General features: G+C 42.3%; 1 protein-coding gene across 1 annotated transcript in view; it reads left to right on the top strand.

Moving 5' to 3' along the window:
• PER2 (period circadian regulator 2) overlaps positions 1 to 27575 on the top strand; it is a 59297-nt gene that overhangs the window by 4589 nt on the left and 27133 nt on the right. Inside the window, exons 2-5 of the mRNA XM_072143329.1 lie at positions 9324 to 9920; positions 24757 to 24849; positions 24962 to 25116; positions 26053 to 26174. Coding sequence (XP_071999430.1) covers positions 9370 to 9920; positions 24757 to 24849; positions 24962 to 25116; positions 26053 to 26174 — 921 coding nt within the window. The 5' untranslated portion in view covers positions 9324 to 9369. The remainder of the gene's footprint in view (positions 1 to 9323; positions 9921 to 24756; positions 24850 to 24961; positions 25117 to 26052; positions 26175 to 27575) is intronic.

Raw genomic sequence — 27575 nt, 5'->3', positions numbered from 1 at the left:
TATTTATTTTTTTGTTGCACCTTTAAGATGGGGTGTGCGAGACATTTTCTGTCGCACTTTGCATGATAAATGTGTCACACAGTCTGACTGAGCACCGGAACTCCCCATTTAGTGCAGATATTTGTGAAGAATAGTGCAGCCATGACACATAGGGGTCGTGTGCAACACAAATGTGGCGCTGACACCTTTTTAAATACCTTTGCAAGCAGTATGCACATGAAAAAAAGTGCAAAGTCTGCCAGAAAACTGGCGCAGGGGCTTTAGTACATCTTGGCAAATTACCCTGGGGCACCCAAGCACCTTAGGTAACTTTGTAATTTAATTTATGCACCTCCCGTTAGTGCTGTGAAGGGAGTGAGTAAATTAAAATACGCGGCTGGTCTTAAGACGGACACATTAATACATCTTCCCCATTGCGTTACTATGTAAACGCAATGCAATTTGGTAAATCTCCTCTCCACTTCTGTTGAATTTTGTTTCAAAATTCTAATTTTAATGCCAGGTGTGACCACTTTCTTATGCTGTAACCACCTCAAAGACTATTTACTGATTACCCATCTTTACTTTTTATAGCTACCTGTGATTGTTTCAGTTATAGTCTAAATGATTTATGCTGCTATGTTCCTAGTATACCTCTAGCGCAGTGGTGGCGAACCTATGGCACAGGTGCCAGAGGTGGCACTCAGAGCCCTTTCTGTGGGCACTCAGGCCATTGATCCCAAGACAGAGCTCACTAAACAGGACCAAATTCACCAAATCTTCCTGCAGACCCAGGCAATTTAAGAGATTCTACAAATCAGCGCTATTTTAAAACAACACTTCATTGGCTGTTGGGAACTGCGGTAAAAGTGATAAAATGTTGATAGATCTGCAGTATCTTTGTAGGTCATCCTACTGGACCCTACATTCTTACTGTACAGAGAGCCCCTGGTGAGAAGCTACAATGATAGTCTGAATGTCCCCTCCTTCTTTCAACTGTATTGGTGGCCTCAAGGGGCCGATACGATTGATAGATGTTGAAGAGCAGGTAGCAATAAGTTACTGCTTAAAATTCAACGTTGGCACTTTGCGGTAAATAAGTGGATTTTGGTTGTAGTTTGGGCACTCAGGTTAAAGGTTCGCCATCACTGCTCTAGCGGATTCACTTATTATTTGGATAGTGGGGCTTGTTTAGCACTCAGTTGTGCTTTTTAAATGTTTTTAAAATATAACCATTTTTGTGATTAAATAAAGATGTTATTTGTATTTTGAAAATATAGTGGACATCCGTCTTTTTCTTTAAACCAATGCACTTTCTTATGCTGACCTTCATTATGAGATTGGTGGGTGTCTCACTTCTGGCATCACCATCATCAAACCCTTGAAGATTCGTGCTGGCAAGATCTTCAGCAGCTTCAATTGTTTTTTTTCTAATTGGGCTAAAGAGCTCTCCGTCTAGTACCACACACAGCCCCTACAGAATGGCTAAGACTCCGGTGGTGAAGAGTCATCGTGACCTCTTCAGTTACCTTCCCGAGTTGCTGACAGTCTGTTCTCTACCAATCTGATAGTGTGGGTATTTTTTTTTTCTTAGATTTTTTGTACAAGCCTCAAATATTTTGGGAATTCAGCTTTGTAAGGAAAGTCTATCCACCGACTGTCTTTAAAATGTTCGAGGTTGTACCAAGTTTGCATTTTATCCTCTATCCATAGGATAGGGGACAGCATTCTGATCAGTGGTGGTCCCACTGCTAGGACTTCCAGAGAATGGGGGTCCTGTTCTCACTAAACCTAATCAGCTACACCTCATAAGAGGTCAGTGTGGTGTGTTCGCCTCCGTTTTTGTCTTGCTTATGATGGATCCTTAATATTCTAGATTCAGTTTTTCTGCTTCTGTGGTTCCAATTTTCTGGGCCCTATGAGAAAACACGAACCAGATCTTTATTCTGCCTAAGGAATGATTCGCACATCTGTGGACGGTTGATGATCATAGAATGTGCCATGTCCTGCAAGGAGTCTCTGCTTCCCCGCAGAACAGCAGCAGCAAACTGTGATTATGATTACAGCAGGGAAGGAAGAAATCCATATCATATATTGTTATGATGCATGGAGTCTCATCCTCTGCGTTATGGTTGGTCCTTAACCTCGGACCGACCGCAGCCATGCGAATTGACCCTAAAATGCATGGATTTAAGTACCGTATATACTCGAGTATAAGCCGAGGCCCCTGATTTTGCCACAAAAACCTGGGAAAACCTATTGACTCGAGTTAGAATTGAGGGTGAGAAATGCATTGGTCACAGCCTCCAGTATATAGTCCGCCAGACTGCAATTTGCCCAGCACATTAAAAAAATAAAAACCTTACATGCTCTCCTTGGGCAGTCCCCGATGCTCGGTGAGGCTCCTCTTCTGTCATCTCTCAGCTGTAAACAGCCGGCAGAGACGCGGCCATGCGCTCTGCTGGTGCATACTTTGACTTCATCAGCGGCCACATTATAGTGTGAGCCGACCGGCAGAGCGCATGGTCGCAGCCAGAGATCGCATTAACGCCTCACCAAGCGTCATAGACTCCCCAGCGCCATTACTCCCCAGAATAATTGCCAAGCGTAAAAGTACGCTTGGCAATTATCCCTGGCTGTAGTGTGTGGGCTGAGCGGTCCGGAGTGCACAGCATTAGTGTGCAGGACATGACAATGGCACCGCGCGGGCCGGCACTGCTCTGCTCACACTACAGCGCTGGTAGCCTCTAGAATGGAGCTGCTCCGGGTAGCTGTGATGTCACAGGAGGGGACGGAGCCTCCGGGAAAGGGGCGTGGCTTATTACGCAGTCTCCTCACAGGAAGTAGAGCTGTAATGGCTGCCTGCAAGTAGAACGTGTTCAGGTACTGTGTGCATACAAGTGTATGGAGGTGACAGGAGTGGATGTGATAAGGTCAGGGAAGACCTGTATGTTACATGGGACTGCATGTCTTGCAGGTGCTGAGTTGGCATGAGGTGTATTTTAAATAGGTCTGCATGTCTGGCGGGTGCTGAGGTGGCAGGTGTGTGTGACGTAGGACTGCTTGTCTGGCGGGTGCTGAGGTGGCAGGTGTATGTTACGTGGGACTGCATGTCCGGTGCTGAGGTGGCATGAGGTATATGTTAAGTGGGACTGCGTGTCTGGCGGGTGCTGAGGTGGCAGGTGTATGTTACGTGGGACTGCATGTCCGGTGCTGAGGTGGCATGAGGTATATGTTAAGTGGGACTGCGTGTCTGGCGGGTGCTGAGGTGGCAGGTGTGTGTTACGTGGGACTGCATGTCTGGTGCTGAGGTGGCATGAGGTATAGGACTGCGTGTCTGGCCGGTGCTGAGGTGGCAGGTGTGTGTTACGTGGGACTGCGTGTCTGGCAGGTGCTGAGGTGGCATGAGGTATATGTTAAGTGGGACTGCGTGTCTGGTGCTAAGGTGGCAGGTGTGTGTTACGTGGGACTGCATGTCTGGTGCTGAGGTGGCAGGTGTGTGTTACGTGGGACTGCATGTCTGGTGCTGAGGTAGCATGAGGTATAGGTTATGTGGGACTGCGTGTCTGGTGGGTGCTGAGGTGGCATGAGGTATAGGTTATGTGGGACTGCGTGTCTGGCGGGTGCTGAGGTGGCATGAGGTATATGTTACGTGGGACTGCATGTCTGGCGAGTGCTGAGGTGGCATGAGGTATATGTTACGTGGGACTGCGTGCCTGGCGGGTGCTGAGGTGGCAGGTGTATGTTACGTGGGACTGCATGTCTGGTGCTGAGGTGGCATGAGGTGTATGTTACGTGGGACTGCGTGTCTGGCGAGTGCTAAGGTGGCATGAGGTGTATGTGAAACAGGACTGCATAAACAGTAAAAAATGACAGACACAAATTCAATTAATAAAAAACCTAAAAAAAACGCCTCCCCCCAACACAGACACCAAAAAAATAAACCAAAATTTCTTTTAAAAAAAAAAACATTTTACAAAGCAACTATCATGGTTTTGCAGTGTCAGCTGCAGTCTGAACACTGGGGTTCGGCGGCGGCTGCCACAGTCTAGTCTAGTCTAGTTTTTTTTTTTTTATTGACCCTTGTATAAGCCGAGGTGAGCACATTTTTTGTGCTGAAAAACTCTGCTTATACACGAGTATATACAGTAGTTGAAATTTCTTGGGTTGTCTGTAATACATTGATATGTAGAAATCACGGTCATCGACTATAAATTGTATCTGTTTTCTTCTCTTCTTCTATACTTCTATCCATTATTTGAATAGTCTTTTTGTAAAAAAAAAAAAAAAAACATGTTCAGACATTACGTTCTTGGATGTGGATAAGAAGCGGTGCACTCCTTTACACTTGGCGATTGACCTATTTTAGAGTCCAGGTAATACACATGGCTTTAGATTTCTGAAACGCTGTGTGCTAAGCAGGGCATTAAAGAAGACCTTTCATCACTTGTCTGCTGTGAAATAAACAGGGGGTGTTTCCAGCCCTGAAATCTTTCTTTCAAAGGAGTGCCACCCTACTTCTGTGGCCTAATACATAAGCACCTTTTTATTCTATCTGTTAGGTTTGGGATTGATTTTGTCCTTTCTTTGTGTTGTGTACCATTCAGAAAAACGGTAATGAAAGTTTAGTGGCATCAACACCTTTTCAGTATTTCAATCTGTAAAGAGACAGGAAAAAGAACATAAATCCGTGTTTTTCTATGAATCTTCTATGTTGCCAAAAGAAGTGCTAAAAAAGACATTCAAAGATAAGGCATGGGGCAACACGGTACTAAAGAGGAGTTATTCAAAAGGTGCAGCTACTACTCCCGACGGCAGTAAAACATCACAGTGATGCCGGAGAACTGCTAGTAATTATTGCTCCTCCCAGATGTCCATTTACGGCTCCCCATGCGTAAACTTGTGCTTTTCATGGGTCCGCACGCAGTTGTTTGCATCCCACATGTCATCACAGTATCACATTACAAAAAATTTCCTGAACTGCAGACACTAAAGGACCTACTTTGAGTTTTACGGCTCAGGTATAAGACTTGCAAGGGGCCTTGGAAACTACTACCATGTGTATGAGCCCATAGTATTGAATTTTTCTTGTGCTTTCTGTTGAATTAATGGGTAGCACATGGGCAGTAAAAAAAAAAAAGCTGTATGCGGAGTATAACATACAAGCAAACCCACATGGAGGAGGCACATACAGTCCCCTGAACACGAAGAGTGAATCTCTCCAGAATAGACATTCTTATTATCAAAAGTTGTAAAACTTTTTTATGTATTACAATATAATTGGTGAGACACACGTTCCAACAAATTTGATCCCAAGACATTGCTCTCTGCTAAAACGTATGTTAACAGCATGAGTGATTGGGGGCAATTTTGGCCAGATCCCCTTATGTTAGCTTTTTTTTGTAGATTAAAAGCTAAATGGGATAGGGTGTGTTGGAAAACTTAACACTTCAGATTTAAATTTTGGAAGAAAATGTTGCCAAAAACTAGACTTACCGATAGGCAATGTACAGATTACACTAGTAGTCTAAGTGACCGTTTCATCACCTAGCCGGAAAATCTTAGTCACTATGGGACATATCTACTACACAAAGTGAAGATATTGAGGATCTATCTTTTGAAATAGGTGATTGATAAGTGGATATTCAGCTCAGACCACCGGTACCCCCACCACATAGATGATTAGAACTATTGCAAAAAATCTGGAGCCTGAACCAGCGCTCTCACCTCTTTTGTATTGACTAAGTCACTTAAGCTCGGCTCTCGTTCAAGTGAATGTGATTCGCAGTAGCATGAAATATCTATTTTGCTATTACATGGACTGTATGATGGCCAACATTTCCTCTACAACCATAGGTCAAATCATTGGCAGAATGAGCGATAATTCTAAAATAATGTTTGGTTCTAATTGTTTGGTGTAGATCAGTGATGGGAACCTTTTTAGTGTCCAAACTACAACCAAAACCCACATCTTTTTCGTAAATTGCTAACTAGCAGTTTAGGTAGCAACTTATTGCTTCCTGCTCTGTCACAGGTTTGAATCGTATCATTGTCCTGAGGACACCAATATGGAAAAGAAGGAGAAATTTGGATTATCATTGTATCCCCCCTCCATTTTCCTCTGCCGGTTAGTTCCAGAGCCGGTTACTTTGGCACTGTCCACACCTTGCTCCTCCTGTAGTTTCAGACGCTGCACGGTGACCTCTGTGCTGGGTGATGGCCTGGGTGCCCACAGAGATGGCGCAGAGTTTCACCTTTGGCACCCCTGCCAAACGTTCACCACCCCTGGTGTAGACCATAAAGGACCGATAATGATATTACTTCCACTACTAATTGAAATGGAACCATACTGGGCTACACTAGTAATCTAACCAATGCCTGCAATTTTGCCGTAATTTATAGATAGGATTGTTATGGATGCCAATGTCATAGAATTACGATTGATTGAGGCATATAGTTAATTAAATAGTGTTTATTCTGTAAGGTCCCATTACAGGATTACAGTTTATCTTAAAGGCACTTTCCAACCTAATACTGTCAATACTTATGTGTAGTTCTCCAACTCCTATTAGACATGAGTGGCAGCTGAGCCACACAGCTCAGCCACAACACACAGAATGGAGCTGGTCTTTGTTTTATCAGAGTGGAGGTTGTGTCCCATGGAGAAGTCATCAGTATAAAGAAGCTGGTAACCCCCTTAATTTACCTTCATTGGGGAAAGAATATTTTTATGTTTTTTTTTTTTTTTTTTTTTTTTTCTTCTTTAGTCCTAAAGATACTTTGGGGTTATTCACATGTGGCAAAAATATCTCTGACTGGTCTATTGCTCTGTATACAGTCAGTCCCCTATTTAAGAACACCCGACTTAGAGACGGCCCTCTGGATGTTACTGTACTTTAGCCTTGGGCTACAATAAACAGCTATGATAGTTATCAGAGGTGTCTGTAATGAAGCTTTATTATTAATCCTGGTTCTTATGACAACCCAACATTTTTAAAATCCAATTGTCACAGAGAGCAAAAAAATTTTGTCTGGGGTTACAATCATAAAATATACAGTTTCGACTTGCATACAAATTCAACTTAAGAACAGATCTACAGAACCCATCTCGTACGTAACCCGGGGACTGCCTGTAGATCTTGCAGAAACCTAACCAAAAAGAAAAACTTTTAGATACATGTACTGCAAATCCAAGATTCAGATTCCTGGCAGTCGTTACACAGTCACATGCGGTCACCCGTGTGTATATAAAGGCAAATATTTTTTTATGTCTGCATATATAGTTTTCTGAACGATACAAATATTTTAACATTCTGTGTCAAGTAGAACTAAATTCCTGGACTTCTAAAGCCCCCTCCCCTGCCTAAAATACTTGTGCTGCAGGGGTTAATGGGAGCGCCTGGCTGCTGAGAATTTGGCTTGATGGGTCCCTGCGGAGAGAGAATTTGTGTGATTAGAAGGGATCTGGCATTAGTTTGCTTCAGTCACATGGGTACGTAGCCTAGATAGAAGGGTTTATATAACGTGTTTGTGTGTGGGGGGGGGGGGAGGCGAGGCGACTCCTATGCCGCTGCAGCTAGAGATGAGTGATGGCAGGACCCAGATGTAGGTTGCCTGCTACTGCTTACACAACAGCTATTATATTCAGGGTCATCTTGATCCACGAGCTTGAAGAGCTGCTGTTCAGTAGTTAACATTTTCTGGAATTCGTTAGAGTAAGATGCGGGCTTTTCTTGCACACGCTGGGGGTATTAGTACAACTTTGACCTGATTCACACTTTGGATAAATCCACTTTGCTTAGTATTAAAAAAAAAAAAACACAAAAAAGCTGCATTTGATTTTAGTGGCAACGAAGACGTTGAGCTGACACTGATATTTTATATTAACGTACAGTGTTTTTGTTTCTTTTATGTCTTATTTGATGGTTTTTGATGTTCTGGTAATGTGTACGTGAGTATGAGATTTATAGTTTAGTAGATTTGTCATGAGGTAAAATAATTGAGGTAAAAAAAAAAAGGTCCTACATGAGTTTGTCACTTTATCTGACATGAGGCTACAAGTCGCGGCTACTCCACGCCCCAGTAGCCACGTTACTCCGCCTACCATTTAATCTGGGGCGTGGAGTAGCAGCGACTTGTAGCCTCATGTCTGGCTACTCCACGCCCCAGTAGCCGCATAAAAAAATGTACATATGCCTGCAATAAAGTTTTCTAAAAGACACCCGGGACGTGGGGATTAGCCCAAAAAAGGGCTATCCTCGCGTCCCGTTCATCCACCTACCACCCCTTCTACCTTTTATAGGTAGAATAGGGTGGTAGGTTCCCTTTAAAAAAAAAATTTTTCTAACAAGGTCAGAGTTCATTCACTTGATACCACCTGCAAGTTTAAAAGAAATTGAGCAGTATGGCTTTTAATAAATTTTATGTAGACAACGAGAATTTAAGCATGGGTAACATATTTTTAACACAAAGTTACCTTATATACTCGAGTATAAGTGCTCATCGTACTCACCTCTCCGACGACCCCCGCAGGTCCTCTTCTGTCTTCAGCTCTGCTTTGGCTCCTCTCGGCTGCCTTGCGCGCACCATGACGTCAGCCGTTTGCCGACATAGTGTGCGCTGCCATCGGCACGCACTATGATGTCAGCAAGCGGCGTATGCAATGGCAGCGTGTGAGGGCTGCTGGCTATATACTGGGGGGCAGGTACTGGCTATATACCAGGGGGACGTGGGGGCAGGTACTGGCTATATACCAGGGGGACGTGGGGGCAGGTACTGGCTATATACCAGGGGGACGTGGGGGCAGGTACTGGCTATATACCAGGGGGACGTGGGGGCAGGTACTGGCTATATACCAGGGGGACGTGGGGGCAGGTACTGGCTATATACCAGGGGGACGTGGGGGCCGCTGGCTATATACCAGGGGGGCTAAGCATTTCCCACCCTAGGCTTCTACTCGAGTCAATAGGTTTTCGCAGTTTTTTTGTGTTTTAAAATAAGGTGCCTCTGATTATACTCAAATATATATACGGTAGGCGGCATGGTGGCTGAGTGAGTAGCACTTCTGCCTTGCAGTGCTGGGCTCCTGGGTTCGAATCCCACCCAGGTCAACATCTGCACAGAGTTTGTATGTTCTCTCCGTGTTTGCATGGGTTTCCTCCCACACTCCAAAACATACTGGTAGGTTACTTAGATTGTGAGCCCCGTGGGGACAGGGAACAATTTGACATGCTTTTTCCAGTGCTGCGTAATCTGTGTGCCCTATATAAATAAAATAATAATAATTATTATGCTAATTTCTATTAGAAAACAATTAAAATCAATGCTCTTTTTTCTTTCTTTAGGCGTTTCTGCAGTTTCTGAGTCTGATGAAGCCTTTTGTTTAATGAGATGCCCATCCAGAGCAAGAACTTCCAGCTGCAAGATCTCCCTTTAGAAGGGCAACATGTCCACCTTGGAGCGGTGACACACAGCCCAGAAAATGTGCACCCTCTGCCTACAGAACTCTCCAACCACCAACCTGCATCTCCAGGCATGCATAATGCCAGCCTGTGCTATACACAAGGAGACCCTTTTCCACAGGATTTCAGGACCAGCCTTATGCCAGTTCCACAAAATGTCATGTCTAACCTGCAAGCGTGTAGTGACTTTGTGAGGCCAGAAGGTCGTTCAGATGAAGGATGCCTTCAAGTCAGAGACACTTCAGATAGAAGTTGTAGCACATTTCACATTGTAGACACATTTGAGACAATTTTGCCTAATGGCACATCCGGGTCCCACCAGGCTGGAGACCAGCAGATGGAGAATTCCTTAGAAGATTTTGAAACTCCTGTCATACCCTCACAAGACGACATGGAAACATTCAATGACTCCAGCAGTAATGAACTTAGAAATGAACTGATGGATTCTGATGAAACTGGAAAGGAGCATACGGCAAAAAGGTAGGAGGGCGTGAAGCTAGTTTAGCAATGTGTGAGTGGCGTCACGGCTGGATTTCCTTTGGTCAGCATTTTTGATCACCTGTGCACCATCAGGCTGCTCTGTGAGCTACATACCCGGATTTCCACTAGGTGTTTTTTTTATTATCAGAAGCTCACACCTATAACTGTATCTTGAAGGGGTATCCTCTCACCTGGGCATTGACATTTAACTTAATTCGTCTGCCATATGTACTTATTCAACTTTGGAGGATATATTATTTTTTTTATAGGCAAAGGGGCAAAATTTCACATAAAAGATAGGACTTTTCATACTCTACCTGAGTGGGGGGTAGTAGTTTAATGGGGTAAAATCAGGTGACAGGTTTGTTTTAAGTTCCTTAACCTTAAAGGGGTATTCCCATTTCAGCAAATTAATGTTATAGTGTGTATTATAAAAAGTTATACAACTTTCCAATATACTTTCTGTATCAATTCCTCACAGTTTTCTAGACCTCTGCTTGCTGTCATTTTATAGAAAGTGTTTTCTTTGAGGGGACAGAAATCTGACCGTGGTCACACAGGTGCACGGCTCGTTATATCACACAGAGTAATCAGAGCCGTGTGGTATAACGAGCCGTGCACCTGTGTGACCGTGGTCAGATTTCTGTCCACTGGAAGTAACATAGAAGCTTTCTATAGAATGACAGCAAGCAGAGATCTAGAAAACTGTGACGAATCGATACAGAAAGTATATTGGAAAGTTGTATAACTTTTTATAATACAAACAATAACCTTAATTTGTTGAAATGGGAACACCTCTCTAAAGGGGAATATGAACGTCTGATACAAAAACCCATGATGCTATAAAGAAATGAATGTAACAAAACTCAATGTCATAAGTCACAAAATGGAGCTTAAATAGTTTGCATACTTTAGAGAAGCCATAAAAATTTGTGAATCATAAAATCAGAGTTATCACCAAGATGGCCACCACTGGAAACTACAAGTCCCAAGATCCTTTAGTTCTCAGTAACTCCTCCTCCCTCTTATGATGATCTAACAGGTTGTCTTGCACATCATTACTTTGGTAACAGAGCAACTTCCATCACCAAAACTTTGGCCATACTTGATGCACTGCAACCAACCGACTACAGCCAGACTTAGTGGTGATCACATGACCTGCCCAGTTAGGTGCAGGACATGTTATATGGACATGTGACCTGTGGGCATCTTCTGTCCGGTGTTTGCTCTGCGCTGAGGAAATTAACAGACTGATTAAAGGGCCACTATCATTTTAATTCTCCATTACATTGTATGTCACCAGCATTTTCTGCTAAGGGGAGCAAAATTTTAAATCACAACTAATTACACATTAGCTTATATTTTTGTACATGAATTACGCTGAATCCTGGAATATCCCTTTAAGATTGGTCAAATACTGACTACTAAAAGAGCTCCGGGTCCAGGGCCTAACTTGATGGGGCTCTCGCTGATTTCCCCACAGATCACAGAAACAAGGGTTCGATGTACCCCAGTTGAACCCCTCGTCGCTCCATGAGATGAGTGGAGCAGCCAGTTGCGCGTGGTCGGATAGCCCAGTTCATCTCTGTGGAGCTGACGGAGATTGCCAACTGGGGTACATCGGACCCCCATTCTTGTGATTTGTGGGTGTCCTATCTTTGAGTCCCCCATAGATCAGCAATTTAGGCCCTATCCTGTGGGAAAACCCCTATAATTCAGCCCTTTTAACAGATTTCTTATTCACAGACCGTGCTTTATGGTAAAAGCACCCACAGTGAGACACAGGCTGCACTGTTATCTATGGCAGCTTTTACCTCCCTAATAAGTCGTGCTGGCATATAGCCGGATGGTATTGGTGGACAATAAATTGGGAATAAATTGTAGGTGAAAAAGAATGGTGTAAAATTAATAACAATACTTGGTAATTTTTATATAATAAATGCGACAAGGAAATAAAGTGGACAGATTGGTTATGCCTGTTTAAAAAAAAAAAAAGTGTATTGTACAAAAACATGAACAATTAAATTTTTTTTGAGTGTAACATGGCATATGGAAGAAGATGAGCCTGTGAAGGACCTGCTGTGACCAGCACCCGGTCCTGGTGGGTGCACACTTTATTCCTTGTAGTCAATCAATGTCTCATCACTGCCTGGTCAGAAGGTGTGATCTGGTTGAAATGGATGGAAAAATCATTCTCACTCTAATTCTCATTTCATATGACATGTCCCTGACATCCGCCGAGTCTCTGCTGCCTCTTATTATTCTTCTATCTGAAGGCTGAACATTTATGACGCCATACGAAAAACAAAAGAAAGTGTCTTTTTTCACACTACACGTGTCAGAGGTCAATGCTGCGCTATTACTGCTAGCAGAGGTACAGAAATAGGACTTGGATAATAATAACCGGTGGTCAAAAGTTAGAGGAAGAGGGGGGAGATTTATCAAGTTAAAACTGTTCTAGTTGCCCATGAAAACCAATCAGAGCTCAGCTTTAATTTTATAAACATCTGTGGGGGGAAATGAAAGCTGAGCTCTGATTGGTTGCCATTGGGCAACTAGAATAGTTCTGCTTGAAAAGACTTATGATAAATTTCCCCATAATGTCAGTGATAAGAAGACTCTTGACTTTGAAGCTAAACTTGTGCTGTTGGGGAAAAGTTCCATATTAAAAGAAATCTACCATCAAAATCCAGGACACGTACTGTAGATGCAGGCACTGTGACTGTGGATATCTTCTTATATTTGTTATCCATAACCTCCTTCCTTCTAAAATCCGCTTTTAACCCCTTACCGACTTGAGACGTATCTGTACGTCACACGTCTGCTCCTGCTGTATGGAGAGGGCTCATGGTTTGAGCCCTTCCCATACAAGGTGGGTGTTTGCTGCATATTGATACGGACAAGTTCCGTATCAAACTGTGATACATTATGAAAGTATAAATTTTTTTGAAAATTACTTTTGTTTAGTCAAAGAAATGTACAATTTCTAGGTTGCCCCTCCATTTTGTTTTAACCCTTATTTAGGGTTAACAAACTTCCCAAAAGTGGATTTGCGTACGTTGAGGGTTGTCGTTCGTTCCTATAATAAGCTTAGCTGCTCCCTCAAAATATAAGCCTTAGCGATTTTCAAGTTGCACCTAAAGTGCTAAGCCTGATTTCATCCTGCAAAAATTACAGGACGCATAAAAAAAGAACCCATGACAACATAAAGCAAACATTCAGGAAATGTTTAAGTTATTTGTTATGAGAGATTGGAGAATTTTTCAGAATTTACACCAAAGTTCAGTCTTTTTCACAAATAAACGCAAAACACATGGCTCAACTTTTCTGACTAACGTGAAAAAAAAAGTGTCACGGGCAAACCATTTCAAAATTGCCTGGATATGTTTAAAGCGTCGCTAAGGCAAGCTATAGAACGGTGACCATCCACCCAATCCTAAAGTAATGTGTAAGTGGGTTCTCCATATAGTGTCTCACACTCATGCTGACATCTGTTGTTAGGTGTTGGGTCCTTCTTTATAGCAGATGACTGAGCCCCGAAGGTGCCCCCTCATCTTGCTGCGGTTTCTGCTATTGAAGGCAAGAGGCTCAACTCGCCTCATGGATGATGCATGGAAGGGCTATGTTAGGAAGGTGCAGAATAGCCAAGTCATTATGGGGTCAAAGTGAATCCTATATGATGGCTAAAAATATTCCTCCATCCTCTGGTTTGATGAGATTGCCCACATTCAATCAGACATTGAAGGAGTTGTAGTGGACTTACAGAGAGGATCACAATTCTGGCAGCGACTAGGAGAAGATGAGTAATAAACTAGAAGGTTTTCCGAAAGGATACAGGAACAAAGAAAGCAAAACTACGGTGTGGTCATGGTTCTTGTTATGGCCCAGAAGTTGAACTATGTCCCTATAAGATCTGATCCGAGAACACTCCTACCACATATGAGCCATAGAGCGCACAACACCCGCACCAGTCCGATACTGATGGGAATATAAAGTGTAGCTTAGATGGCACTGTATACCAGCGAGAGAGGATTTTATAGTTGGTTTCTTGTGCTATACAAGACATTGAGTATCTGAGCCATGAAGTAGCGGGGAGTGTTCTACCTAATTCATGCTCCTAACTTCTCTGTATAGTGGGTGACTGTAGGGACTGCAGCGAAGCTCCTTTTCAGTTGTGTTTGTATAATTGCACGGGGAGGGTCTTCTGCCCAATTTTTTCTTTTATGTGAACCCCTTACCGATTGTACAGCACCATGGAAATAATTATACTCTATAAATTATAGTCACTTGAATGGGAGTGAATATTTAATATGACGTGGTTGCCCACTACATGTAGAACAGAGCTTGGACCTCCTGGCTTTGATCCCCTTTTTCCGGTGCCACATTCAGCCGATAAGTGGGAGACCTGACTGTCCAGAGCCTTACTGATATAATATTGATGACCTTACCTGTGCGCTGGCCATATTGCTCATAGTAGTTCTACATGGACGTATTTATAATGTCCCTAAAGGCCATTATGCTAATGGGAGAAAAAGGGAGCAAATGGTGATTATGTTGTAGATGTTTGTTCAGGTCTCTAGTCATTCACAGCTTTTTGCGAATGGTGGAATTGTCATCGCTCGCTGCTAAAGCTCCAATTACTTCAAAAATTGTTTGGAAAATGAATATAATAATGCAGAAACGGATGGGTGAACTATTTTCACAGGTCATCGAGAACATATGAAAATAGGTTAGCGATGTAAGGTGTTTCATCTAGTCCGGCTTTATATAACCTTAGTTCTGTGCCCTTCATGATAAAATATGACATTGTTGTAGAGCTTCTCCATCTAATCCACAATCACATGTTCCAGAAGCACTGGGCCATTCTTGTACAAAAGCACAAAGTACAAGCTTCATTGTGTTAAATATTAGAATTATAATCTACAGGGTGAGTCAGAAGACCCAGGACACTTTTATTCCAGAAACTGAAGAGAAAACAACATATCTGAACACCCCAGCAAGTAATGAATGAGGCGGCCAATCTTCTAGGGCAGTGATGGAAAACCTTTTAGATACAAGTGCCCAAAACTACAACCAAAACCCACATATTTTTTTGCAAAGTGCCAAAGCGACAATTTAGGCAGTAACTTATTACTCTCTGCTCTGGCACAAGTATTGGCACCTGAGGACACCAATGCAGTAGAAAGCAGTTTGCAATTATCATTGTAGCTTCCCTCCAGGGTCCTGGGGCTGCAAGAGGCTTTGAGTCCTGTTTGGCGACCTCTGTTCTGGGGTGAAGGCATGGGTGCCCATAGAGTTCTATGCCACGACTGTTCTAGGGTTCTATGCCACAAACATATCTGCCATCCTGAAAGCCACCAAATTCGGTCAAAGTTTTTCCAATGGGTGTTTTGTCATGCAACAGTGAAGATCAGAAATTGCTTGCTGCAGAGAAGAGCGGCACTAAAATCCCTTTAAAAATTCTAATTCTCATAAGAATTAGATTCGGACCTGTGTTCAGCACCATGGACAACACAAGATGGCTTTGCTTCACAGGTAGAGATGAGCAGACCTGATCTTTAAAGCGTAACTCTAGAGTTAATTAACCACATATAAATCCACTGAGCAGTGTACTGATGATTTAGTTCTCTGAGGAGATCAGACTATCCAGGAACTGTAAAGAGTGAAATCATTAGACACTTTTATCAGGCTCCTTTTACTGTTAGTGGATACCGTACACAAAGCTGATTTACAAACTGCTTAAAGTGAACCTGACACCCCATTTTCACATATGCAGCCTGTGACCGGTTCCTATTAATTGACACCCTTCTTTTAGTGTTTCCCTTATATCCACAAAAATTAACTTTGATCTTATATTCCCTAGCATCAAAGGGGAGTGTCCTGTTTCACTGGCTCCTCCTCTTGCCTTGTGCCTCCTCACTATTCAGCAGTTCATGTCATTTGACCAGGGTGACATGAACCCATGTCCTTTTAGCCTTTAACAATACATGTACTGTATATGATCACACAAAATCACAGCAGCCTCCATGGGCTTCAACTCCTCTCCATCCTCCATAGAGGCTGCTGTGATTTCATGTGATCACATACATGGTGTACAGTTTGCTATTGTTAGAAGGCTGAGAGACCTACAATGTCACTCTGGTCATGTGTCATGAATGTAACACAAGTCACTGTGTAAAATAAATTGACACAATATTTCCTATAAGTAAATAGAGGTTTATATGTCTGTATTTGAATATTAGCCGGCAGTCCCTAAGTACAAGGAGGCAGAGCAGTGATGGGGCTTGGTTCACTGGCAGCCTGGGAGAGGAGAAGAGTTAGAGCCTCAAGAAATGAGTCCGGAAAGCTCTTTAGCATTTCTGAAAAATGGCTGTAATTAAGGTGCCTCACTGGTAACTCTTTATCAGCATTGTTACTCAGGGTAGTAAAATTCTAGTGACATGTCTTTAAGGAAGAAAGGCGGGGGAAAAAGAAGGACACGGGAGTGGATTGCTTTAAAGTATATAACAAAGTTTACAATTATCTGCACTATGGATTTTTGCAATCTTTTCAAAAGTTTATTTATCTCTTTATACAGAGAGTGCATAATCTCTATGGAGCTGACGGAGATCGCGTGGATAGGGCCTAACTTTAGTTCGAGGGAAAAACCCTTTAAGGCTCAGCACTTTTATTTTTAAATCTGACCGCTTTCATAACTTTTCAACACTTTTATTTAACCTATTTAACTGATGTTTAGATTTGTTTTCTCTTGACACATTGTAGTTTATATTAGTAGTATAATTGTGCTGATTGGTTGGGTATTTTGGAGATACAAATTCAAAAATTTAGGAAAAAATTAAGAAAAAATTACAATTTTCAAAGTTTCAAATGTTCTATTTTTTTTTAGAAAGGACAACAATTTTTTATTTTTTTTTTTGGGGGGGGGGGGTAGAAAACTTTTACCAATTGTCTTCATTCTATTTTGCTTCTAGTTTGCTTATTTCTTGACACATGTTAGGTTAACTGTTTTAGTAGCACGTTCTCTACTACCACCTCCATACACCGCATGCACTCCTACCTCCTCCACACTCCGGGTGCACTACTCCTACTATTCCTATCACAATGCACTTATTAGTGTGGTGGGACTTGGATCACTGTCACTGGCCAGTCTGTTGCAAGACAGGGTGACATCGCAGAACAAGGAAGCACCTGTGTCTGATTATATTGGGTGCTAAGTCGCTCAATGTCCAATATATCGGACACAGAACGCTAAGGGGTTAAAAGAAACCACCAAAAATAATTCTAAAACCCAAAATACATTATAAAATAAGTCAATCCAATCCTGTTTTTCTTTCCACAAGTTACCATTATGACTACTCAGTCTCACATGGACTTTTGAGCTAATCTTTGAGTTTGACCACTTGATGCTACATGTTGTGGAAATATTTCACATGTGGTCAGTTTATCCACTTTATACGATAGCCTTCATCCTATTAGTGTTGGATTGTGATGTTCTTTCCAGAGTCTGAGGTTTTATCGCTTTATGCAGGTAAATGTGAGTGTGTTTGTGTGGTGGACATGGGTGACCTCTTTCCACTTGTGAAGATCTTTTAAGACTTTCAACATCATCTTAAACAGGTCATGTATCTAAAAATAGCTGCTAATCCAAAGTTACTGTAGTATACAGAGTCATGATTTACAGTCAGTCATTGTGCCACTATCTGGGGAAGGATAATGGTTCATGAAAGAACCAGGTAGACAAATGCTCAAAGAGAATTCGAAGTCTAAGACGTACAAAGAGCTGAGGCTGCAGAAGACAAATGCTTGACCATGTTTTATCACGACTAATTACAATTTTTTTTTTTCCCCCCATGAAAGTTACATCTTTCTGTCCTCCCCTTCCCTTCGGCTCTTTCCTGGTCACAAGCCACCACCCCCCTCGCTTGACACAGCTTGCATGGATCCAAGTAATGTGAATAAACCTTTTGGAAGAATTGGCTCTAGTGAGAATGCAGACACAGAAATTTTTAAAATCGGCAAGGCAGAGGCTATTGGAGCCTGTTATGGTGTAAAAATGCAACCTTCCTGATTGAAAAGGTTGCCTTTTGAAAATTTTGGTCCTGAAGATCTCACCAATAAAGGGGTTTCCCATTTCAATGGGTCAATTCTACCTTGCTCCCTTGGTTTGAATGGGCATGGCTCACAATACAAGCCAAAGAACCGGTCAAATCAATACAATTTACAAGTTATTACTTGGTTGGATAAATATGGTTAATACGAGCAAGCAGTATGAAAGGATTTGGTATACAAAGCGGGGTGGAGCAGGTGTGAAAAAATGGGATCAATGAAAATGGTACCGGAATGTAGAAAAGTTTTTTTTTTTTTTTTTTTTTTTTCCTCTTTCTTCTCCTCCATCAGTACAGAGCATATACCATATATACTCGTGTATAAGCCGAGTTTTCCAGCACAAAAAGTGTTGAAAAATCTCACCTCGGCTTATACACGAGTCAATAAAAAAATTATTATATACCCGCCCTCCGGCGGCCCCGATGTTTGGCACGGCTCCGCTTCTTTCTTCCTTGTGGCTCCTCTTCTGCTTCAGTCTTCTTTAAAAGCCTGCAGGGCATGGCCAAGCCACCTCCCGGCCGGCAGGCGCATACTATGCCGTCAGCGGCGGCCTCGTCATAGTATGCGCCTGCCGGCCAGAAGGAGTCATGGCCACGTCCTGAAGGTTTTTAAAGAAGACAGAAGATTGAAGAGGAGCCACAAGGAAGGAAGAAAGAAAGTGGAGCCGCGCCGAGCAACCGGGCCGCCGGAGGGCGAGTATATAAGTTTATTTATTTTTTTTACTGGGCTGGCAGTATACTACAGGGGGCAGGCTGGACTGGCAGTATACTACATGGGGCAGGCTGGACTGGCAGTATACTACATCGGGCAGGCTGGGCTGGCAGTATACTACATCGGGCAGGCTGGGCTGGCTGTATGCTACCAGGGGGCAGGCTGGGCTGGCTGTATGCTACCAGGGGGCAGGCTGGGCTGGCTGTATGCTACCAGGGGGCAGGCTGGGCTGGCTGTATGCTACCAGGGGGCAGGCTGGGCTGGCTGTATGCTACCAGGGGGCAGGCTGGGCTGGCTGTATGCTACCAGGGGGCAGGCTGGGCTGGCTGTATGCTACCAGGGGGCAGGCTGGGCTGGCTGTATGCTACCAGGGGGCAGGCTGGGCTGGCTGTATGCTACCAGGGGGCAGGCTGGGCTGGCTGTATGCTACCAGGGGGCAGGCTGGGCTGGCTGTATGCTACCAGGGGGCAGGCTGGGCTGGCTGTATGCTACCAGGGGGCAGGCTGGGCTGGCTGTATGCTACCAGGGGGCTGGCTGGCTATATACTGGGAGACTGTGACCAATGCATTTCCCACCCTCGGCTTATACTCGAGTCAATATGGTTTCCCAGTTTTTGGTTGTAAATTTAGGGGTCTTGGTTTGTACTCTGGTCGGCTTATGCTCGAGTATATACGGTAAGTATGATTATAACTGTTATTACCGCTATTGAAGCAAAAATGTCAAGTGAAGAGTAATAGGATGCTCTTTTATAGCGGGGTGATATGTTTGTATTTTATACATTGATGGTATTAATGTTTATAAAGATATACTTTTTGTAAAAAAAGGACCCAAGTCGGATTTGTGGTGTCCTGTTCTACCGATCATTGGAGACATCTGTGGATAGAAGATTCATGTAAATTTAAAAAACATCAAAATATCATTCATTGTATACAGGCAGTCCCCGGGCTACCTACCGCTAGGTTCAGTAGGTTTGTTCTTATGTTGAATTTGTATACAAGTCAGAACTGTATATTTTATATGTTCTTAAGAAGGGGATCGTCTCTATATCATAAAAATAAGAATACAGGCAGTCCCTGGGTCACATACAAGATAGGGTCTGTAGGTTTGTTCTTAAGTTGAATTTGTATGTAAGTCTGAACTGTATATTTTATCATTGTAATCCCAGACAGAACTTTTTTGGTCTCTGTGACAATTGGATTTTAAAAATGTTGGGTTGTCATAAGAATCAGGAGTAACACTAAAGCTTCATTACAGACACCTGTGATAACTGTTACAGCTGATTATTGTAGCCTAGGACAAAAGTACAATAAATTACCAATATCCAGAGGTCCGTTTGTAACTAGGGGTCGTATGTAAGTCGAGTGTTCTTAAGTAGGGGACCTCCTGTATTATTATTAAAATAATCCGATAAAAAGTATGACTTCAAACTACACAGTAAGGCATCATGTGATCAGTTTATAGCATGGGCACCTTTTATAGGTAAATACTGGGGGATACGCATGTTTTCGTCTTGCCCTATAGTCGGGTCTCTAAAAAAAAAATATAGGATCAGTGTTTAAAGGCAACCTTTCGGTTAAAGTAACCCACACCAATGAAACTTAACGTATCTTAGCTGTACTTCTGTATAATAGCAGTTAATCTATCTATTGTTTCTTTCTATTCCTGTAAAGTTCTGATTGTATATATTGACTATGTATGCCAATGACCCCATATGAGGCCGATCATTGTCATTCATGTCCTTCCTGCTATGCTGCACTTCCAGCTGATTTCCCCATTTCTCAGGAGTGAGAGAGTCACACTGCCTGTCTGACTTGCTGAAAAGAATTCCCGATGGAGGAGTGTATGAGGGGGTTGAGGGAGACGCAGCCATCTTGGACACCTGATTGGCCCCACCTGTGAAGTCATTGGAGGGTGCCAGTCAGTTGCCATGGCAGCCCACAGCCTCGTAAAGTCAGCAGTAAAATTAAAATATACCCCCAGTTGGGTCTGAAATAATAGTAAAAAAAAATATTCAAATCCTCACATTTGCATAGAAAATATATAAAAAGAAATAAACAGAAAAAATAATATACCTGTTGGATGTTGCCATGTGCCAAAATGCCCAATCTATCAAAATATAAAAAAATTATTCCTAAAAATAAAACTGTACTGGAAAATAGCACCAAAATGTCCAGATTGCCATTTTTTTTTCTTTAAAAAAAAATAAAAATAAAAAAAACTAAAAAAAAAGTCAAGTTATTTGCCTCAGAATTTGGCCAAATGGCAATTAAATTTTTTTTTTTAAAAGATTTAATTTTTTTTTTCCTTCTAAAAACTATATAAATTTCGTGTCCTCTTGATGATGCTCTTTAAAGCGCCATCACATTCCGTCATGGAATCATAGGGGACATATACAAATAAAATAAGACATTAGAAACGGTCATATGGAACACTAGGAGTAAAGATGAAGGTATAAATATAATGTTATGAATAAAATTGATGCTGCTTGTACCAGCTATGTCTTTAGCTGCCTGTATCTCTGGTTTTGCAGATTACAGAACAACGAGCCTGATCCAATCTGAAAGACTATATCTTTAATATGACGCCAGAAAAATGTTGTCTAAAAGGATGTCTAAAGTTACCCTTTTCCTCCAAACACTACATTGGTGTATGTGATTCAAGCTATTGATGTTGTGAATCACATATAGAAATGTAGTATCTTGGCATCGTATATCTCGGACTGCTGTTGAGACACTGAACTATATTTAGCGGTGTCTACCAACTGTGCACTATTAAGGGAAGACAGAGATAACTAGGCAGTCCCCTTGTTACATACAAGATGCGTTCTGTGAGTTTGTTCTTAAGTTGAGTATAAGCCGAGGGTGGGAAATGCATTGGTCAAACCCCCCCTGTAGTATACAGCCTGCCAGCCCCCAGAAGAATACAGCCTGGCAGCCCCCATGTAGCATACAGCCTGCCCCTACGGCCTTTAAAAAAATAAACTTATATACTCACCCTCCGATGTCGGTGCGGCTCCCCGATGTCAGCGTGTTCTGTCTTCTTTCTTCTCCGCGGCTCCTTTTCTTTCTTCTTGCTTCTTTTATGGACTTGGCCATGTTTTCTTCCAGCATGCTCGTACTATAACGCGGCCGCTGCTGACGTCTTAGTATGCGGGGCCACGAAGAATACATGGCCGCGTCCATGCCGGAAGAAAGAAGAGGAGCCGCGGAGAAGAAAGAAGACAGGACGCGCTGACATCGGGGACATCGGGAGCCGCGCCGACATCGGAGGGTGAGTATTTAAGTTTTATTTTTTTTAAGTGGGTAATTTTTTTTTTTGTAATAGACGTTTTTCAGCACATTTTTTGTGCTGAAAAACTCGGCTTATACACGAGTATATACGGTAACCAAAATTCAGGGGTCCGTTTGTAACTAGGGGTCATCTGTATATGTTATTAGAGGGGCTATTTAGATAAATAGACAATTGAACATCTATCCTTGAGCCTCTTTGTTTATTATTCTTACTGAGGCACTCTCTCTGTGTCTCTTTCTCCCTTTCTCTTTCTCCCTTTCCCCCTTCACCCAGGAATAGTAAATGACTGTTCTTAGCTACAACAAAATAGAATAGGTTAACAAAAAATATTTTATATGTATATACTGTGACTGTCACAGGCCTCTCTTTTTTATAAGCTTTTTTTTTTCGGTCTCTTCCACTGACTGTCTCTGACACTATCATTCCAGTGACTGTCTCTGACTGTCACTTTGCCTATGGGAAGATTTATCCGAAGTGTCTGAGAGCAGAACTGCTCTAGTTGCCCATGGCAACCAATCATAGCTCAAGTTTCATTTTTGCACAGCTGTTAATAAAATTACAGCTGATCTCTGATTGGTTTCCATGGGCAACTGGAAGAGTTTTACCTCAGACGTTTCTGATAAATCTCCTATCTCTGTATCCCTATCCGTCTTCTACTCATTGCCTATAGTAACCAATCACAGCTCAGAGCTCATATTAATGACCTGTGGCAGAACGGCAACCAATCATGGCTCAGCTTCCAACTGCCACAGCAGCAGCAGAAGACAATAAGTGGATTTTGGAAAGTGTGGGTGAAAATTTTGGCTCCAATCCTAGTCTGACGTTCCATGAGATCCAGACAGCGACTATGCTAAATTTTGTGAATGTGAACGTGACGGTACAGATATACATATATACAGAGATATATATGTAATATATATGTGTGTGTGTATATATATATATATATATTTATCCTACATAACTATCAAACAGCCGGTATATTCTGCATATAGCATACCTGTATGCATACCCAGGTACACAACCTACCTTATACCAACATGCAGGCCACTCTTGGAGGATTCTTTTAATTTTAGTTAGTTCTCTGATACATAAAGTACACATGATGAGTAATCTCATCTTTTTATAGTTATTGATTAAGAGTTATATTTTAAGCATATGGGTAATCAATATTTATATTTTTTTAGAGTATCTAGTTGCCAACGTAAGTGTCATCACACAGATCTAGTCTTCACATTGTACTGCTGACTGTAAACCACAGTCTCTGGTCATGTTGTTACCTTAATGTCGTGTGGCCTGTTTCCCTGCAGCCTCTCCATACTGTCTGTGGCAGGGGCTGATGATGGCGATAACAGCGTCGCCCCTGCCCCTTCCACAGAAATGGGGAAACCCCCAGCAAAACGCATGGCACCAAATCCACTAGCCAGTCACATCATCGTACAGACCCAAAGAATAAAAAGAAGGCTGCAAAATCACAGCCCACACACAAATGCCGTGAATGTGTTTTTGGGGTTGGGGGTGGTTGTCAATTTTACTGCACTTGGATTTTTTTTTCCCAGTACATTGCATGGAATAATAAATGGCGCCACTATAAAGTACAATTTGTCCCACAGATAACAAGCTCTTATACATATCTGTAAATGGAAAAATAGAAAGGTTTATAGCTTTTTGAATGAGGGGAATAAAAAAACCACAAAAACGAAAAAGCGTTAACTGACAGGTTCCCTAAAAGAGGACCTTTCACCCAAAATTTCGGCACTAGGAGCTGCTTACTAAAGTAAGCAGCTCCTAGTGCTTGAACAAATGCCGCAGTGTTAGAAGGATAGCGTTACCGGAAACCTCTGGGTACAGTGTAATCGTCGGACCACTTGCAAAGTGGTCCAATGTATTCATGAGGGAGCAGGGTTGGGGCGTGGTTAGGGGCGGTGACTTCCGCATGACGCGCGGCAGTTACCGCCGGCCTATGGATCGGGCGGGGCGGTCCATGGAAGAGGCAGCGCCTCGAGCCGACCCCTCATGAATACATCGGATTGCTTTGCGAGCGGTCTGGCGATTACACTATACCCCGCTGCAGTGTTTGATAGCGTTACCGGAGGATTCTGGTAACGCTAGCCTTCTAACACTGCGCCGTTTGTTCAAGTACTAGGAGGTGCTTACTTAGTAAGCAGCTACTAGTGCCGAATTTTTGGGTGACAGATCCTCTGTCTGTGATAAAGATTAATTGACCCCCACCTCCCCGTTATTGGGAGCATTAGTGTGGTCCTTATGCTTAATTTGCCCCTGCACATTGACGCAAATAGTGGAAGAAGCCATTTTTGTTTTGCTGTTCGTCAGCCTACTACTATTGAGGTCATTTCATTTACATGTAGTGATCTTATGGAAGAATTTTGCATGGATTCTCTCTATACATTGACAAGAAGTGTACTGGATATCTTTGCCGGTCTCCATGGAAATAATGGAGTCTTGATGAAAGTACTTCTGGCATATGATTTCTTCTGTCTGTGCCTTTTGTACTCTCTTGTCAGTAGTTGTGCTACATAAGTCATCTGAGGTTATGGTGCACCTGCAAAATAACCATGTCTTACATGATCTGTGTCAGGGACAAGGGAGTAGCGAGGAGCTCCGAAATGAGTGCATCCATCTAGTGTCTCCTCTGTTACATATATGGGTGGTGACATTTTATATTTTGTTTATTTTATCATTTATATTTTATTTTCTCTTTTTTTTACAGTTGTTCTAATTGTCAGCCTCCTCCTTGTAGCTCTAATGCGTTTCCTTTAATGATGGCCGACTCTGAACACAACCCCTCTACTAGTGGGTATAGGTAAGCCACCATGTCTTTGAACTTTTCATTCTTCCAGATTTATGAGCACCATTTTTGTATTTTTGCGTTTTTTTTACTTGAGCAGTATTCTTAGCATTTATTGTTTTTGTAGCAGTGAGCAGCCGGCAAAAGCCAAGACGCAGAAGGAATTGATGAAGATACTGAAAGAACTACGCTCACATCTCCCACCTGAAAAGCGGTCAAGGGGCAAGTCTAGCACCACAGCTTCATTACGCTATGCGTTGCACTGCATCCAGCAGGTGAAAGGTAATTTAGCTTCCAGGCTGTCTACACCAGAGGTGCGCAACAGTGACAAGCACCAACAATGATAGTGCAGCACAAAATACCACCCCAGCAATCAAATACTGCATTCAGAGCAGGCAATAATAATGGAGGCCCCCTCCTACTATATGATATGATACCAGAGACCCCTCCTACAGAGCAGGCATCCGATACTGGAGACCCCACCTTCCTATTTTTATAGCCGGCATCCCATATGGGACACCTCCCAGAGCAGGCATACCATGCCAGGGACCCCCCCCCCCCCCCCTCCTCCCCCAGTCGTTTTCACCCACTAGCTCTGAGGAAACTGCAAATTTCAGAGACATACTGTAGAGAGAGAAAAAAAGAAATCCATGTCCAATAATGGCCAGAGAAATTCTTACTCTTTATGTAGACTCCAGACTACTTATTCCCTGCAAAGTTTCTGGAAAAGGTTGAGGTACATAGAAAATTCATGAAAGATATTTGTTAAAGGACATCCACCACCAGGATAACGGATTGTAAACCAAGCACACTGACATAGTGGTGTGTGCCTCATGTGACAGGATCTGCTCTTCATTTGGCTTCTTTCACCCTGGTTTTTAGAAAAAAATGATTTTAACATTATACAAATGAGCCTGAGGGGCTCTGAGCTCCATAGGTGGAGCCTGGAGCCCCTTAGGCTCATTTACATAATTTGTCAAGCCTTTTTTTTTCTGAAAACCCAGGGTATACAAAGCTAAATGAAGAGCAGATCCTGCCAGAGGGGGCACACGCCAGCAGGTAAGTGTACAATCCTTTAAAGCTTTGGAGGACATTGTTATTTTTCTTTGTTGAATAGTTTTGGGAGTAGAAGAGTATAATTCATTATAAGTCCTAGTGTGCTCGCCTATACACATCCTTTTCAGTATTGAGCTGCTGTGTATATTTTGTGTTCTGTAGCAAATGAAGAATATTATCAGCTGCTGATGGTGAATAATGAGCACCCGTACGGTCAGGATCTGTCTTGTTACACGGTGCAGGAGATCGCTAACATCACCTCCGAGTTCACAAAGAATAACACGGTGAGAAATACTTTGTGAAAGTTCATAAATTTTGGGGGTTGAAGCGAAGTGGATTTAACCATTGGTATTACATTTCTGATTGAGCTCCAGCAAAAAAAGGGTGTATTAATATCCAAAGAGACGCGCTTCCAGTTTTCAGCACTCCATCACATTTAATGAATATGTGACATATATAAAGTACTAAGTGAATTCAATTTTAGATGATCTCTTGGGTCTCGAAAAGATAATGTGATTAAAGACTCTCCCAGCAAACTTCAGGGAAGGAATTCTGCTTCAAGTTTCCATCTGCTACCCAGACTCATCCTGCAGAATTTTGATTCTGATCTAGGAGGGTATAGGATATTAGATACCGTGAATTCTAAAATTGCCAAACTGTATATTAACTAATGTGAAATCGCACAGGAGAGAAAACCACGAGCGCACTCCACAGCCTAGGTCTTAGGTTCACCGGGGCAAAGGTGTCAGGCACAGCAAACATGGCAGATTGCAAAATCTACAGCAGTGAGAAATGTACATTGTGGATAACGTTGAACCTTGCACCAAGATGTCCTAAAACATCTAATTGATTATATTATCTTTGGCAGTTGATTCTGGAACATACAGTTGGTATTGGGCTTCAATGTCTGAAATGTGAATTAGCAAAGCAGATGGTCACTTAATAAATCAATAGTCTAGTAACCATTGCCAGCCCTGATAGGTTTCCATGACAGCTGGGCATATATTGAGAGCATGTCATCTTTATATTGATATGTGGCCCTACTAGAGTTATTAAAGGTATATAATAGGATCTCTGTTCAAATTGTGTGACTTATTCCATAAAGTAATCCAACCCCCCCCCCCCCCCCCGCCCCAAAACTACACATCATTACTATTGTATCTGTAACTACCTGAACAAAATGCTTGTGAAAATGTATTTCTCCTTTCATGGAATGGAATAACAAAGTTCTCCTACAGCTATATGTAGCTCCAACTCTCACCAATGAAAACTACAACGTCTCTGACAAAAAGAAAGCGATCTTATATTTTTTTTTTCCTCTGTTCTTTATTATTTTTTGTGCAGAACTGTAAAAACATTAAAGAAGGTGACCTTTTAATTCTTACGGCATTAGAGGGGTTGTCCAGGAACTTGATAGCTTTCTTTAAAAACCATGTGCTGGTATTGCAACACGGCTTCATAGAGATGAATGGAGCTGAATTGCAATACTGTGACAAAGCATGGTCAGGTGTGGAGCTTTTTTCAAAATCCAGCCACCTTTTTCAAAATCCAGACAGATCAAGCTATAATATACATTGTTAGTATTCAAATGCGCCATTAAAAATACAACTTGCCCTGCAAAAGACAAGCCCTAACACAGCTATGTGAATATTAAAGATAAAGAGAAAAAAAAAATATATATATTT

The sequence above is a fragment of the Engystomops pustulosus genome, chromosome 3 (genome assembly GCF_040894005.1).
Source record: "Engystomops pustulosus chromosome 3, aEngPut4.maternal, whole genome shotgun sequence".
Lineage (NCBI taxonomy): Eukaryota > Metazoa > Chordata > Amphibia > Anura > Leptodactylidae > Engystomops > Engystomops pustulosus.
This window is presented reverse-complemented; position numbering and strand designations above follow the sequence as displayed.